At 46.9% G+C, this 16,109-nt stretch overlaps 6 protein-coding genes across 6 annotated transcripts; 4 read left to right on the top strand and 2 right to left on the bottom strand.

The window, feature by feature from the left end:
* Positions 1–31: 31 nt before the first annotated feature.
* On the bottom strand, positions 32–1,507 carry TRV_05392 (Nucleoside transporter family; the record flags this gene model as incomplete). The annotated part of the gene is made up of 2 exons (XM_003020452.1): positions 32–1,208; positions 1,308–1,507. 2 exons carry the CDS (start codon positions 1,505–1,507, stop codon positions 32–34), a joined length of 1,377 nt encoding a protein of 458 aa, XP_003020498.1.
* A 1,839-nt stretch (positions 1,508–3,346) lies between these two features.
* On the top strand, positions 3,347–4,267 carry TRV_05393 (Ser/Thr protein phosphatase family protein; the record flags this gene model as incomplete). The annotated part of the gene is made up of 1 exon (XM_003020453.1): positions 3,347–4,267. One exon carries the CDS (start codon positions 3,347–3,349, stop codon positions 4,265–4,267), a length of 921 nt encoding a protein of 306 aa, XP_003020499.1.
* Positions 4,268–4,494: 227 nt separating this feature from the next.
* On the bottom strand, positions 4,495–6,490 carry TRV_05394 (uncharacterized protein; the record flags this gene model as incomplete). The annotated part of the gene is made up of 3 exons (XM_003020454.1): positions 4,495–4,900; positions 4,957–5,276; positions 5,324–6,490. 3 exons carry the CDS (start codon positions 6,488–6,490, stop codon positions 4,495–4,497), a joined length of 1,893 nt encoding a protein of 630 aa, XP_003020500.1.
* Positions 6,491–7,090: 600 nt separating this feature from the next.
* TRV_05395 (uncharacterized protein) lies at positions 7,091–8,811 on the top strand (the record flags this gene model as incomplete). Its single annotated transcript, XM_003020455.1, has 2 exons — positions 7,091–7,425; positions 7,491–8,811. The coding sequence occupies 2 exons, from the start codon at positions 7,091–7,093 to the stop codon at positions 8,809–8,811; spliced, it is 1,656 nt and encodes a 551-aa protein (XP_003020501.1).
* Positions 8,812–9,710: 899 nt separating this feature from the next.
* TRV_05396 (uncharacterized protein) lies at positions 9,711–11,184 on the top strand (the record flags this gene model as incomplete). The annotated part of the gene is made up of 3 exons (XM_003020456.1): positions 9,711–9,777; positions 9,892–10,732; positions 10,803–11,184. 3 exons carry the CDS (start codon positions 9,711–9,713, stop codon positions 11,182–11,184), a joined length of 1,290 nt encoding a protein of 429 aa, XP_003020502.1.
* Positions 11,185–13,555: 2,371 nt separating this feature from the next.
* On the top strand, positions 13,556–16,027 carry TRV_05397 (uncharacterized protein; the record flags this gene model as incomplete). The annotated part of the gene is made up of 1 exon (XM_003020457.1): positions 13,556–16,027. The coding sequence occupies one exon, from the start codon at positions 13,556–13,558 to the stop codon at positions 16,025–16,027; it is 2,472 nt and encodes an 823-aa protein (XP_003020503.1).
* Between the last annotated feature and the right edge of the window lie 82 nt (positions 16,028–16,109).

Genomic DNA, 16,109 nt, shown 5'->3' on the forward strand with positions numbered 1-16,109 from the left:
TACCTCGAGTATCCTGCACCGATCAATAATATCATAGGGCTCCGATAAAAAAGCTTAGAACGCTACCGGCTGCTAAGCCTGCCACTATCAACATGCCCATGTATGCGCCAGCTGCCTCCCTCTCTTCCTCGTCTACCAGATCCGGGGCGCTAACCATGATAGAAACGCAGACGTAGCCATTTGTTAGCCCGAACAGACCCTGGACAAAGACGAGATAGAAGAGGTCGCTATTGATTGCCGCCCCTCTCCCTCGGACATTACACATCAAGAACAATGGGATGAAAAAGATGCGAGCTAGCGCGAGGACAAAAAGGACGAACTGCGGAGCTTTCCTGTCCTTTACAGACGGGATCAAGAGAGTCATTCGCCCGAGCAAGTCGCCTGAGTTCCAAAACAGAAGGGCAAGGGCAACGAATACGCCAGGTTGTGAATAACGAGGCGGGGGGTTTTCTTTACTAACACTCTGGATCTGAGATGCGAACACGGGGAAGGCCATGGTAATACAGAAGCAGAGAAATATCGCCAGAGATAGCCACCTGGTCTTTCGGAACAGTGTCAACAATGAAACTGACTTCTTAGTTGACAGCATGTCCGACTCTGACGCATCAGTGTCTTCATCTGGGGTATAGCGAGCACGCCTAGCCTGGGAATGATGAAGGTAAAGGAAAGCGAGGAAAGCACCTCCACAGACCAGTGTTGCGGTCAGGAAAAATCCAAAAGCCGATTTTGCTGCGTTTTCCAGCTCGCCTGTTTCGTGTACAGTAGAATCTGGCACTGCAAGGACCGAGATAAGTTGTACTATGGAAGGCAGGACACCGGAGAGTGCCTGTCCCGCCAGAATTGCCTGCGTATACGCTGGCTGCGAAAAGCCAGATACGTATGCGAACAATCCATTCTGGTTCATCGATCCGGACAGCGCACATATAAATACCATGAAAAGGACAAACGCGAAAAGGACGTTGGGAGATGGTCCTTGTTTAGGAATAGTGGAGAGTGTGAGCAGTGCAAACACGAGTCCAGTGAGAGCGAGTGAGACAAGGACTCTCTGCGGGTAAGATGCATTTTTCTGGAGTCTCAGCAGGAACAGATGTGTAGACAGGCCCGTAACGCAGAACACTGAAGTTATTGAGGATTGTGAGTTGTCCCGGAGCCATTCATTGCTGGCAAACCGGATTTGAAAGTACGGTGCTGCGGCAAGGAACGAGTTCCTGTAGATTCATTAACATTACCAATGTTAGCCACGTAACTGCACTTTATCAGCCTGGTAAATCTACCAGAGAAAGCCGGTGGTTCCAAAGGGAGCTTACCATCCCCATAGCATAGCCATCCCCATCCAGGTAAAGATAGAGTAAACTACCCACGAAAACTCCTTGACAGGCGGAGCATCGTACGCAGGCACCTCGGCTTCCCCCTCAGCGGTATCTCTGTCGTCTCCATCTATTCGTTTGTACGCCTGCTGCTGGCTGTCTCTCTGGCCAAAGAACCGGTTGAGCCTGTCTCGGGACATGATGGCGGAGCGTCTATGTTCTCGGGGTTGCAGCAAGTTACGAGGTAACTTGCTAGCTAGATAGCTGGTCAAGCGGCGGGATATAAGCAAAACGTCTAGTCCGACGGGTCAAGCCGCGCTTTCAAGTCTGTCAAATGCTGTTAAGCCCATCCTGTCTCTGCCCGGCTGGATGTCGAGGCCTGGCAGTCATCAGCTGGCTATTGCACCTTGACAAGAAGTGTAAAGTTAACTAACTTAGTTAAAGCGTGACGCGGTTGGCGCCTAGTTAGTTAACTAGTTGAGTCACATGAAGCAAACTAGTTAAGTATGGATTAACTACGATAACAGGGAGAAAAAAACTGCGATAACAGTACAACGTCGACCATTACTACTGCTACTATTGGTATATGAACTGATTTCAATGCCATTATCATGAGCGAACCGCTCCTAAGATCGGGATATTAGCCGATATTCGTGGTAGCATTCAGAAAAGGCTCGCGGAAGAAATTGTTCCTCTTGTTTTACCAGATTGCTCCCTTTATGGTTGGTCATGCAGAGTTGCCTATGAAGGATTACGGTTGTGATGAGCAGTGGTGCTTAGACAAGGGACTCCTGGAGGCTGGAGATTGCCCCTTAGTTGTCACAGTCGGTGCCAGCCAGAGCTGGCTGGGCTCCTGTGTTGAGTTGTGATCACCATCACAATTTGTTATCCCCCTGGCATGTTGCTGGTTAATTCCCAATGAGATATCAGCAAGCGCCTGCCCTGCCACTGTAGGCGGATGCCCGTGGGACGGCGCTTCGATGGCAGCTCCCGCCATATAGTCTCCCTGTCTATTTGAATTCGAGACTTGCAACGGCGTAACAGTTGTGGCAGGCCGTTTCTTTCTAGAAGATGGAGGCACTGGGTGTGCTGAGCGAACATGGCTTGCCAGCTCGGCCCTTTTTGTATTTTGAAACCCCGTTAGCTGTGGTATTCTTTTTGAAGGCAACTGTCTTTTGGACTGATATGCCATCATACCTCTCGTCAAAAGCACGGCAGCACTCGAAGCACGGGAATGACTTTCCTTTTTTTCTATCTGAAACGCATGTTAGCATGGAACTCTGTTGGCAAACATTTGCTTGTTTGCTCTGCTACTTACGCATGACTCCATGCCGCAGAAGATGGTCTGCCCGGCGGAACGTCTCTAGACATGTCGTGCATTGGAACCTAGTGCTCCCCTTTGCTGGGCTCCTCAGTGAACGGAGCACTGAATTCTCCTGTGAAGCTGCCATGGCTGCTGTTAGCTTTCCCTGGTCTTCTTAACTAACCTGGCAGTCGGCTCTGTCGAGTGTGAATGTGTGAGAAAGCTGCTGGGAGAGGCGAGTCCCTCCAGCTCAAGGAGATCAAGCCAGCGGGACATCTTTGAGGACTCGACGCTTCTTGCCAGAGAACTCTCGCTATTCAGTATCTATAGAATAGCAATTGCAGCCCAGGTGTAAACAATTGAAGGATTATGTAACTAAGTTGGTTAACTAGTTAAGGCGGCTGTTGCTTAAGTAGTTGGTTAGTTAACTAGTTAGCTAACTTCTTCGGCGTCAAAGAAAGCGTCCACTATTCAAACCCTGCTAGAAGAACTTCACTAGGGATCTATAGCTCATATGAAAATCTACCATACTAGAATGCTGTATATCTAGTGATTATCAATGCCACCGAGATCTCCGTTTTTGAATAGAAGAGGTATCATAGATTGCTATTACGTCAGAGTAGTTCGTGCTAGGCAGCGGCCGACTTTGCTTAAACCGCCGCACTTGTCAGGTCAGCCAGCAGCTTTCCATCGCCAACCATCTCAACATAGATCCATGTCATCTTCAAGTGTTATGATGAAGACCAGAATCTTAATACTTTCTGATACCCATGCAATGTCATATACGCCTCCCAGCCAATATGCCGATGTGGCCCTACATTGCGGCGACTTGACCGAGCGTTCCACATTGGAAGAATACCGATCGGCTGCACAGCTACTGAAGCAAGTAAATGCCCCCCTCAAACTTGCTATTGCCGGGAATCATGATTTCACTCTTGATATTCCGTTCTACAAAGCGAAACTAGAGCAAATACACGTTGAACGCCATACACAGTTGATGAAGGAATGTGGTGATTTTGGGGAGGCTAGGCAACTGCTTGAAGATGCTGGCATCATCCTTCTAGATGAAGGGATTCATCGCTTTAATTTAGCGAATGGAGCTTGTTTATCCATATACGCAAGCCCGTATACACCGGTCTATGGGCATTGGGGATTCCAGTACTATCGACAACAAGGACATCAATTCGAAATGGAGGGAGTCGACATTGCTATGACTCATGGACCCCCGAAGGGTCTACTTGATACAGCCTTTTCAGGGCATCAGGCAGGGTGTACGTCTCTTCTTGGAGCCGTATCTCGGGCAAGACCGAAGATACATTGTTTTGGGCACATACACGAAGCCTGGGGAGCAAAACTCGTCACCTGGAGGAATACGAATTCGTTATTTTCACTCTTCTCCAACTCTAACCCTGTTGATGAAGAGAAATCAATTTTGATCAATAGTCTAATGGGGGCAAGAGATTCAAAGGCCCTCTTGGACAAGCTGCAGTCTCACCGGGATGAAGGTTACTATACTCTCAGTTACTGCTCGGATGATGAAACTCCGATTCAGTCTGGTCAGCAAACCCTAGTCATAAACGCGTCCATGAAAGGGCTTGGTTGGAACACTTGTCATATACCGTGGTTGGTGGATATTGAATTACCGAAGGCTAAATGAATGGCTTGAGTGATGATGCATATTTCAATCTCACAGTAATAAACGAGGTTTAATAAGGCTATGAACGCTATGTCACATATGGTATCTTTTGCTGTTGGTAGAATCAAAAAAGAACAAAAACGTGGGTATATATAAAGCAAAGGATGTAATCAGTACCAGTTGTGCGCCGTAAATATATATATGCATCTGACATGAAAGACTGTTGAGACGATAGTATGTAGCGGCTCCTAGCATAGAAAGTCTGACTCCTCTAGCCATTGAGAACCGATGGCAATGGCCACCAGGTCCCCAGCGCAAGACAGAGTCTCATATTCATCTTCTAATTCAAGCAGGTCCAAAACGGTCTCTAGCCTTTCAAAGAGTACGTGCTGTATTTCGTCGCGTAGTTTCGGCTCTTCAGCTCGGTTGTCCCGAGTAACTTTGTGCTTGGCGCTTGATTTCCTAGGCACAAGATTGCTATTCGCGGAGCGTTGTCCAAGAGGCTGACGGTGTATTGGAAGCAGTTTCTCAGTACGACATTTGTTTACCAGCGTTGCTAGAATAAAGGACAGCCAAATAAGATTAGTTCTTGGCCTGTAGTTTTTCCACTGTTCGGTGTCGGGGTCACTGTCATTAAAGACCTCTGATCTCATCCTAATAGGGGAATATTAGCAACGACGGCCTAGAATGTAATCAGCATCTATACTTACATCCGATAGGTGTCACGAAGGAATTTTTCCTCTTCGTCCCTTCCAACGGCATCGAAGATTTCCTTCTTCTCGAGATCGGACCATGCCACGGATCCCCTGGTATAACTGGTGTCCTGTGTCTCACAAGGCGAAAGCTCGGCGCGAGATAAAGAATAATCAATTATGGTGGTCTCCAGCCCGCTTAAGCCTAGGCGTGCTGAAAGTTCAATCTCCGAAGTATCCATTTTGGCCCTCCCCTTTTGACACTCAACAAGAGGGGGCTGCTTCTGTTTCACACACACGTTTCCAAGATGGAGATCACGATGCTGGTTAAGTATTAGCTATTCATTGCGGATAAAAGCTGTAGTTATAGCAAGGAAGTGAGTACCTCAAAGGAAGCATACTGTTCCGCTCTTGCCAAAGCCAAAGCCACACCCCAGAACACGTCGTACACTTGGAAAACAGAGGAAAATTTGAATTTCTCAAGTTCAAAACCAGCATTCTCCATTTCTAGTATAGCCCATAGCTGATTGTCCGGATATGATTTCTTCTTGCTTGGGTCGGGATTGAAACAATCGTCCTTGGTTTGACTATATATATCCCAAGCGTTTTGGTAAGACGGGGGAAACCTGCCCTGAACCACGTGTATCTCCCTAAATCGTGCAAATCCTGGGATTGGGTCAAGAAGTTTTAGTAATTGAACTTCAGCAACAATCTCACCCACTGTTGTGAATTTCTTTGAACCTGGTCCTCGCTGCGCGCATAATGGCACGATTTTAAAAACGCCATCCATATAGGTTTGTAGTTTAGATGATTGACCGCTTGATAGACTTGATTTGGATACTCCGTCTTTTGCACACAGCTCATATACCTCTCCGTAAGAGCCTTCCGCAATCTTCCTGACGTCGAAGAAACCTTCGGCCCTGTTTGCCCATTTGTCAAAATGTTGTATTCCTCGTGAAGATCTTGTGGACATTGCCTCATTCAGGATGGCTTGTACGTAAGCAGTCCTTTGTTTATCATTGATATATGTTTGTTGTATTTTGGTGTTCCCTTTTTTCCTCGTAGTAATAGGAGATCTTGACTGCTTGATATCCTCCTTATCTTCCGAGCGCTTCGAGGGTATCGAAAAATCACCTTTGGGGCGTTGTATTGACTGAATAGGACCTGCCTTCTGGGCAATATTCTTCTTGGTAATGTTTTCTGATGAAGTGTTATTGGTATGGTGGGTATCCCTTCCAGTTGAATCCTGGCAGCATTCCTTTCCACTGACACTTTGTGAGCGATTCCCCTTGATTGTTATTTGCGACAACTGGTCTCGAACTGCGGCGATAAGTGATTCAGGGTCATCTGGAGAAGAAGGCGCTATTGATAATTCCTTTTCAATAGCTAGACTACCATCGTGCACAATATCGTGCTCTTTATATGTGCCTTTCGTCCTGTGAACACCTTTTGTAGCCTTCAAGGACGGGTGTCTAGCTTTTTGGCAGCGGGTAGTTCGTTGACTGGCATCAGCCTGCATTTCAGCAGCAGAGTCTTCAATGTATATAACCATATTTGGTGGTGTGCAGTTCGCGTGTCTTCTCTGTGTCGGCTTGTCGAGCGTTGGGTCGTGTGCAGTCGTTTACAAAAAAGCGTCTCTCTTCGGCGTGCAATAAACCTTTATTTATACATTTCCCAAAGAGGATTAGCTCCCGCGGTTACCACGGCAAACGCACGGTCCAGCTTATATAAGTCAATGACTAAGCCGGAAGACTTGGCCCACGACCAGTCAGGTGACGCTTCTCCTATTCCTGCCGCGCCGGAAGGAATAATTTTTTCTATTCGAACATCAGGTTTCAGCAGCCGACGCATCTCTCTTACTCTCCAGGGCCCCGGAGATGCAATCCACGGATCATCAATGAGGAGGTCACCGGTAACGAGCCTTATCCCTAAGTGCTCTCCTCCATCGACTCGCACCGGTTTCGTCCAACGACCCGCAGAGGATTGCAGCAGGTACCATCACATGGCACGCGACCCATCCATCAACCGCGGATTGTGATCAAACTCCTCTACCGGTTATCGCGAAATATAAACACACAGATTCGCCGGGGGTCATCGATATAAACGTTTTCTCTCGTTTTCATCCAGGCGCTCGCGCCGTCCGTTGCCAAACATGGCCTTCAATTTTAACTGGTCGCCTCTGATGGCTGATGCTGGATTCTATACTCGCGCTCAAGAGCTACTCACTACTGCCTTGAACAAGTCGCCGAAACCTCCGATCATTGTGGGCGACATCACAGTCACGGAACTGAATCTGGGATCTATACCACCAGACCTTGAAATTCTTGAGATAGGGGATCTGGCAGACGACCGGTTCCGCGGAATATTTAAAATGTCCTACTCTGGAGATGCTTATCTCACTCTGAAAACTTGTGTTCAGGCCAACTCACTAAACACTTACATGGTGACACGGCCATCGTTTACTTCTCCATGTCCCCTTGCTGCAGAGTATGTTTCAGTTTCTAGATGCGATTTCACGATATATGAATGTTTACTGACAACGTCTCTTATAGCCAAGGCCTCACTATACCACTACAAATAACTTTGTCAGATATCAAACTTTCTGGCTTTGTAGTGTTGGTCTTTTCTAAGCAAAAAGGAATCACTCTAGTCTTTAGAAATGACCCCCTTGAGTCGCTAAAGGTGTCATCAACTTTTGATTCTATCCCATTCGTTCGAGACTATTTACAACGAACCATCGAGGGCCAGCTTCGCTTATTATTTATGGATGAGCTTCCTGCTATTATCCACCGACTATCTCTTCGACTATGGGTGCCAGAGTTTCGCGGGCAGGATGTCGAAGCACAGGCTGACGAAGAAGCGGGCCCAGGTCAAGATCCATTACTTAGCCCACCCCAAGACCCTGTTGATGCATCCGGAAATGTTTTGAGCGTTGCCCAGATAGCTTCTTTGTCTCTGGACTCTGGAGTTGAAATGCACTCTCTATTTTCCCAGAGAAATCTTGTCCGACTTGCCACGCTGACGGACTCTCAACGGACACTTTCACTATTCACTCCAACAATACATGACGTCGTTTTCAGAGCGCTTACCGGAGCTATGGAACAATCCGAGTACCATGGAGGCTTGATCTCCCCCGTTAGTCCTCCTCTCTCTAGGACTCACTCCCATGCTGCGTCTCTCCAATCTTTGCAGGAATCGTCAATGAGTAAAGCATCTCTAGGCTCCCCACTGAGCGGATACGGTTCTCTCACGACTAGCGCTGGCCGCCACCCAAGAGCACGTCCCTCAAGGAAACACAAGCGGCGTGTTGTGGACTTACGAAAGTCCAAAAAGTCTGATGACACTTCCAGTACATGCACTGAGAGCGAATATACTGTCTCTACTGATGCATCGACTGTTTTTTCATCCTCTGCAAGAGCTGCAGAGAAACCCGATGACCCTGTTACTCCACCGATCTCCCCTGATGCTACTATAAAAGTAAAGGATCGTTCACGACTGCCGGCTGTGCAAGGACTAGGCCCATCTATCATTGCTAACACTGCCCAGCCTACCCCGTCAGCCGAGGCTGAAAAAAAGGCTCTAAGTAACGGGGAACCTTCGCATATTCCTCGTCAAAATACCCCTACCCTAGAAGCCCATCAGCAAGGTAGTGACAACACAACCTCCCTGAATGGGATCCCACCCAACGTACTGTCATTTGTGGCCGCGAGTCAGGACCGAAGCGTTTTAGAGCAGGCTTGGATGATGAAGTTAGCAAACGAAATCAACCGCAGAATCCAAGAAAGCAAAGGTCCTGGTAGCGTGGGCAGTGCCAGCAACTACTGCAGACACCAAACCCGAGATCCTTCGCCACCTCCAGCATACGGACAGTGATCTCGCTGCCCCCACTCTGACATAGTTGGGTTGCTATACTATATTATAATCGCCACTCCCAATCTTGTTTTGTCTTTGTGCTTTCTTCTCGCAAAGCGTCTCTTGGTTGGAATTGTACCTTTATTCCCTTTGTGACTCTCTTTTGTTCTTGTACTTGTGATTTTTATTTGCCCTGCTTTGTTCCCTTGTGTTTTTACCATTTATTGCCCAGCCTGTTTGATGACAGCTCTTTTTCTTGATACCACTTCTATTCTGCAGGCGCTGTATATAGCTTTCTTTTCCTTCTGGAGTTGGTTGGTTGAATATGTGGCTCACGGATGTTCAATGCAGGCAGGCAGGGAAGGGTTGTGCAAAACAGTCTTTTTGGCCGCCTAGTTGAATTTGAGTTTTCATGGTTGATACATGTATAAAATAGGGTGAATCGGTCTATCAATTCTACTTTTGATTCGTATACGTTATTTCGTCGCATTTGTTCTTCTCCCAATGACTTGACAAAACTGTGGCCTTCCAAATGCGTCTCGATGAGGCTCAATACCGAGCGGATATTAAATTTGATGGGAGCAATTACAGCAATTTTTGGGTCCCTAAATGTGTAAAGTCCAAGTTCATACATGAACTCATATGGCGTACTCCGCTTTCCTCTACCGTTGGTCCTATTAAAAGGAGCATATATCCATACAGACAGCTACACGCCCTGGGGTTGTTCGTGTTGGCCTTCATCCGCCAAAGTTCAGCTTCTTGGCTTTAGTTAACTAACTTAACTAGTTAGTAAACTCCAAGTCAGTTACTGGCACAACACAAGTGATTGTTCAAACTCGCAACACCAACAACTCTACGGCAGCTCTCGATTAGTGACTTATCAGGCCAACCTGGCCAGTCCTGATATCTAGTTACCGACGATGGACGGAGTCTTTAAGGGTCTTTTTGGCGGCAAGGCCACTGAGGCTCCGCAGAAGGCTGAAGGAGGTTGGTGACAGCAGAATTCACAATCCATCATCGCTCACCCAATATTGTTCAATTCAACTTATTCTCTCATGAGACCACTTGAAATTACGAGCTAACAATTTACTCATATTCTAGGCTTTGCGGACTTTGCGCCTCCATCTGCAACTGGATCTGGACCCCAGGGTACTGCCGCCAGCACTGTTCCCTATACAAAATGGTACCGAGTCTGGGAACGAACGTCGCCACAGGACTTTGTTCAGGAAGCATTCATCATCCCTTTTATTATTTTGGTCGCCGTACTACATGTGTGGGGAGCGGGTAAAAACAGGCGCAAGGCAAAGACATGGGCACAAGCAAATATCCCGGTGCTCTGCGACGAGTTTGCGGTTGTTGGATATACTGGAATCCCGCAGAACTCCAGCTCCAACGAAGGCATTAAGATCGATGATAAGATACTGAAGGAGAAGGCTTTGATTGAATTCACTACTTACGCTACTGGCCGCCAGAATGTTGCCTTCGTCGATGTCACAATCAAGATGCTGAAACGCTACAATCCTCTGTTGCTGTTTGGCGAGACGTTTCTTGGGTTGTTTTTCGATTCCATGGCACCGTCTTCTGAAAAGGTAGAGATCGTTGCATACCCCTTCGACGGCCGGGAGAAAGACCTTGTTCCACCCACACCAATGGATATTGATGCCGACAAGCGCTCAAAGTCAGTACCTTCGACTTATGACGGTTTCGTCTTTGCTGTGGTGCACAAGAATGCTATGCGCCGCCTAAGGGAAGACCGATATGATGTTTCGTTGACATTCACCAAGGAGAACGCTAAGCTTCCAAACTGGTTAACTGTTATGAGCGAGAGTGCGGAGATTACCGATTCCATGCTAGTTCCTGAGTTTGTTAAAGCCATTGAGGATGCCGGTGATCTGTTTGATTACCTGATTGTGACTGACCAACCTATGGAGAAGCCTACTACGTACGTATATTTGTCATTTTAACTCTGTTCCCCGTTAATGAGCAGATACTTACATTTTCTTGCAATATAGTGTTGAAGAGGCAGTTCCCCGAAAGCGTATTATTCTCTCTCTGCGTATTCCAGAATCTTCGGATGCTTCAGACTATGCCTCCTCCTCCAATATGCTGAAGGCCTTCATTCGCTTAGCTGATCGCCTGGTGACTATCGCTCACTTCAGACCTGAGGTAACCCGCAAACTCCGTAGTACACGCGAGGAAGAAATTAAAAGGATGAAGCGGGTTGACCAGGATGAAAAAGCTGAAGAAAGAAAAGTGGCTGCTGAAAAGATCAAGAAGGAAGAACGTGATCGACTCCTACGTAACATGTCAGCCGAGGAGCAGAAGAAGTTCCTTGCGAAGGAAAAGGAGAGGGAGCAAAAGCGCGAGATGAAGAGACAGACAAGAAAGGGTTGAAATTGATATAGCATCACTGCCATTGTGCTAATAGCCTCTACACACCAGTATGTGTCTTCTGGTGCTGAAAATATGATGTTCAATAAAATTTATCGTCACATTAATGTTCACGGTTTATAGGTTTAGGAGCGTATGCTCTGTTAATACGAGGAAAACTGCGTCCATGCGTGATTCCAGTCTAAATTCATGTGCACTAACTAATTGGTTATGCCGAGTTGAATTGCAAATAATTACGAGTGTTTTACATCGCTTATAGGTTAGGGAATGATAGTAGGGTCACTCTCCATAATCCAGACAATAAAAATGACAGTATCTTGCAATGTTAAATATACAACGGTTTGCAATTGGCTTTGATAGTCAGAGCTGGTTCAACGCGAGTTGTAGTTTGGAGCTCTATCAGGACTATATACACCATTCCAATTCACCTAAAGTTCATGCACCTCCTCTATGAGCTCAATTTTTCTTGTGCAGTCTGAATTGGTCTCTTGGCTCAGAACCATGTCTTGTGTCCCTGTCATGATATCAGTATTTATCGCCCAATGTGTCAAGGTAAAGCTGTGCTCCGGCGCATTGAGAAAGAGGCTCTCATTTAAGGAGAATCGGTATTTGAGGTTACTCACAAGAACGATTCTGCCCATGGCGTACATGGTGGCTAGAAGTCCATGTTAGCGAAAAACATCCCTCCATAGACAGGAAATATCAAGCTAGGCAAATTGACTGGGCGAATCATACCAATGGTGCTGCCGTAGAGAGATACGTAGAATGGATATAGCAGATATGGGCTTCGAGCAGTCTATCCCGTGAAGAATTGTGTGTTAGTCACTGATGCTGGATGACCCAATCCCGTCCGGCTCGCGAGGGAGGGCGGAAAAGACTCAGCGGACCTTCTTCCATTGACGAACGCCATCTCCACTCTGGAAAAGGCGCTGGTAGTAAGGGACACGGTTCTCCCGGAAGACGAAACTAAATGAAGAGTAAATGCTTCACGTTAGCGAGCTGGAATGGCTTGAGCCGGGTGCTAGATTCCTCCCGTGAACGCAACTTTTTCGCAGAAAACGTCAAGAGTTACATACCCGGCCATACGAGGGAGCGTTCGGGAAACCATGGTTGCGCGAATCGAAGTAATTGAGACACAACACGCAAAGGCGAGATGAATTGTTCAGTGGACGGGTAACTGAGGACAAGAGGTGATGTTGGAGGAACCAAAAGTGGTGAGATGTTTTGCCTTTTCGCCGTGGCTATCACGTGACACGATTCGAGCCCTTGGGAGGTACCTAAGTAGGCGCTCCATAATTCCAATCCACAACATGAGAGACCATATCATTCATTCCCTCGGTTGTTTCAGTAACTTATAATTTGTTGTTTGCAGTTTAATGGTAAGATTTAAACAAGATAATTATGGCAGAACATAAGTTTATTTGGAGGAACTGGGGGACCATGGGTTCAATGAATCTCTTTTCCATCTTTAACAGGAACGGCGATCTATGTCAGGTTAACTGTCATCGACCTAAATATGAGTTGGAGCAGTACTCTCGAGTATGGGGAGCACTTAGTGGGATCTGGAGAGCCCCAACCGAAAATTTTGGCTTTCCTCAGCTTTATCAAAATCCCAAGGCAGCAAGTGAAGAGCTGAGTTAATGAGAACCTCCCATTCAGCCTCTATATTGCTACCACAACGAGAGTCTGTTTCGTCTTCCGTGAACGGAAGGCCTTCACGTACCAGAATGCTCCCTATCATGAGATTATAAAGGCCTGGTCTTGACAATGGGGAACCTCCACAACTTTTAGAAACCCCAATTCCTCAGATCGAGCTATGGATGAATGACGTGAGAAAAGCCATAGTTGATTTCCTGTGTAGGTTGTTTGTGGCATGAATTTCAAGGGTAATTTCGACAGTTTGGCATGTCTATACTGGAAAGAAATATGCAACTCTCCCCAAGATAAGCTGTGGGAGATGCCTACCGTTCTGATTATAAGCCTTCCTATGGGGATTACGAGAATATACTAGCCAAAAGGAGCTTTATCGGCAAGTTTCAACTTGATAATTACAAGCAACGTATGGAGTAACTATTGAGTTGTTAAGCAGTAGGAAATACAATGTTTCTCGTGATGTTAGGTAGCCCTGGAGGAGTTCTGGCCTGGGCTAGGTAAGGTTTGAGAATCACGTGATGTGAGGCTTGTCGGTGCCGGAGGAAGATTCGTTCCATCCATAGATCGTTGCTAAATCGAACTGGCAATATTGATAATTTCGGCGTGAACTGTTGACCGGACAGCATTGCAAGAGACGGGCCTTGATGACCGGATATGTGATGAAATCTATGGTTATAAATGCCCGCCGTCGTGCCTCTTGGGGCTTTTCGGCGACCGCCTAATGCTATTTATGCTCTCGAGACAGCTCAGGTTGTTGCCGGGACACATCCAAAGGCCTGTCGCTCCGCCCATATCCACCGGTGTTATTAGTGCTGTCCGTCGCCGCAGAATCGTCAGCGGGCCTACATCCTTTTCCTCAGCGGGTTCACAGATAGCCTACTCTCCCGATCCATCTGTCAAGCCGGAGACTGAGGATTGCAACATCGCGACCAACCGAGAAACCCCCAATATACCCAGCCGCCGGTCAAACGAAGAACCCCGTAACCCGCTCACAAATTACTTTCCGCAGCCTCGGGGGACGCAGACATGTCTTACAAACACGGATCAGAGTATACCTACCAGGGAGCCTGATCATTTGGAATTTTCCAAGCATTCGCAGACTTGGAAGTTGCAGCCATGGCAATTAGACCTGGAATCAGACCTCGGGCATAATGACAGTATAGGGAGCAAATTGGTTGACAATCCCCACTATTCAAAGGATTTTACTCTTTGGAGGGAACTTGTCCTGTACCGCCAACGACATTATGGAGATACTGGAGTGATTGACATATGGAAAGGGTTGACTGAGAGATGCTCTGGGATTAGACTCCCTACCGAGGGGAAAGATGCTGATTTTCTATGGGAGACTTTTGTCTCCATGGGGCTAAAGCACGAATGGATGCTAAAAGAGCTCCAATCTCACGCAGAATTTATTTGGAAAGAGAAAGGGTTGAGATGGAAATACTTTTATGAGCGTGTTATAGGCACCTTTGTGAAAGCAGGAAATGAGTCGAAGGCTCTCCTGTGGCATCAAGCGCTAAAACACACCCACTTGGATAACCCGGAAGGTATCCTATGTGTTTTCAAAACTGCAATGTCCACCAGAGAGGGCCTGGATATCTTCCGTCGTCTATGCCAACTGTCCGATGGCCATAGAATATACTCATTCGTGGTGCCGATTCTTTGCAAACATAAGGGCATTGAATTAGCTCTTGCCATGCATCATTTTTTAATGCGACGTGGGGATTTTCCGTCATCCATTGAGGATGTTCTGCCACTAATCCACCATGTGCAAAAATACAGCAATCCGCAGCAACAGTCTCAATTTCTTACTGGGCTTATCAAATCCGGCACTCTGCCTGTTGATACTTCGATTGACAGCTTCTCATCCCATTCCTCACAGATTTACTCAGCCCCCTCTAATACAACTGGCACACAATCCTCGATGGTAAAAGACGATCTCGGAGCCCGACTCTTTGCTACAAAAACCTTCACATTCGACTTGATCCTTGGGGGCCTCAAAATGTTTGGTGTTGGAGCCATTGGCCCTTTAACGCTCCAGCAAATGGCACTAAAGGCTGTGGATATTGCTGAGCTGCAATATCAAATTTCTCAGCTGAAAGAGATAGGCATATCTACTGGAAACTCAGTGTTTGCCAAAGCTGTTGATTATTTCATTGCCCGGAAAGATCACCAAGCTCTCTACGATCTAATCCATAGTGATCAACATCCAGATGCCTTAGAGTCTCTAGAAACACAAGAATCACTCTTCCACCACTTTTCCATGTCGCATGACTGGCGCCAGGCGAATTTGACTCTCACAATACTCTCCTTTTTATCTCCTGAAGATCCTCACTGCTACAATATACAACTTCGGAATGCACTAAAACTCGACGATAGGAGGCTTATCTCTGAGATACTCGAAAAAATGAAAGCTGACCGCATTTCACCGTCCAAAAAAACCATAAAATGGATGATATGGAATATCCTTCCATCTCGCCGTATGGGAACACGCCCCATCTTAGATAGGCCTGCAAGAGATGCCGTCTTACGCCTGTTTGGGATTTTCCAATATGTTATAAAGTATGGCGGCTACATTCCTCCTGAATCATGGGAAGCTGGCCTCAAACAACTCATTATTAGCAACCGGTGGTCTGAACTTGAAAGACTATGTCTTTGGCTTGCCGAAACTTATTCGCCTCAGAACCACACCCAGAACTCACAAATACCTAACATCCGCCTACCTCCCACCCACCCACTGTCCCCATTACGCATCATCTTCAGTGTGGATTTTCAGCAAGCAATCATCAACTGTGGCTTCTTACGCAAGCCAAAATTTAACTTCTCTGGTTCTTCGACTCTGAATCCATTCGGACCAACACCTGATTCTGTCGCCCTGTGGGTCTGCGGGCTGATCTTACTGAGGCGGCTGAAGGAGAAAGGTGTCTATATTAACACCAATACTGTCCGGCGAGTGTGTCGTACACGATTTGCCATACTCTTTGGTGACGGGCCTCCATCAAAGAGAAAGAGCAATCTATTGCTCAGGAAGGTAAATCCATGGACCCTGGACCAGCTAATAGCAGACGCAAATAAGGTCTGGGGGTCATCGCTTTTCTCAGACTTCACGCCAAACATCCATAAGCTTGTTAACCCTCGCCGCCGGCCCATTACTTCTCAGGACCATCACATGCCGGGAGAGAGCAAGCGCTGAAAAATATGGCTGCTACTAGGACAAGATCGGATGCCACACAAATCGAGTACCCAAGAATCAACCCTCCGAGTGTTTAGTTATG

This window comes from Trichophyton verrucosum, assembly GCF_000151505.1.
Source record: "Trichophyton verrucosum HKI 0517 chromosome Unknown contig00413_1.f1.exp, whole genome shotgun sequence".
NCBI lineage: Eukaryota > Fungi > Ascomycota > Eurotiomycetes > Onygenales > Arthrodermataceae > Trichophyton > Trichophyton verrucosum.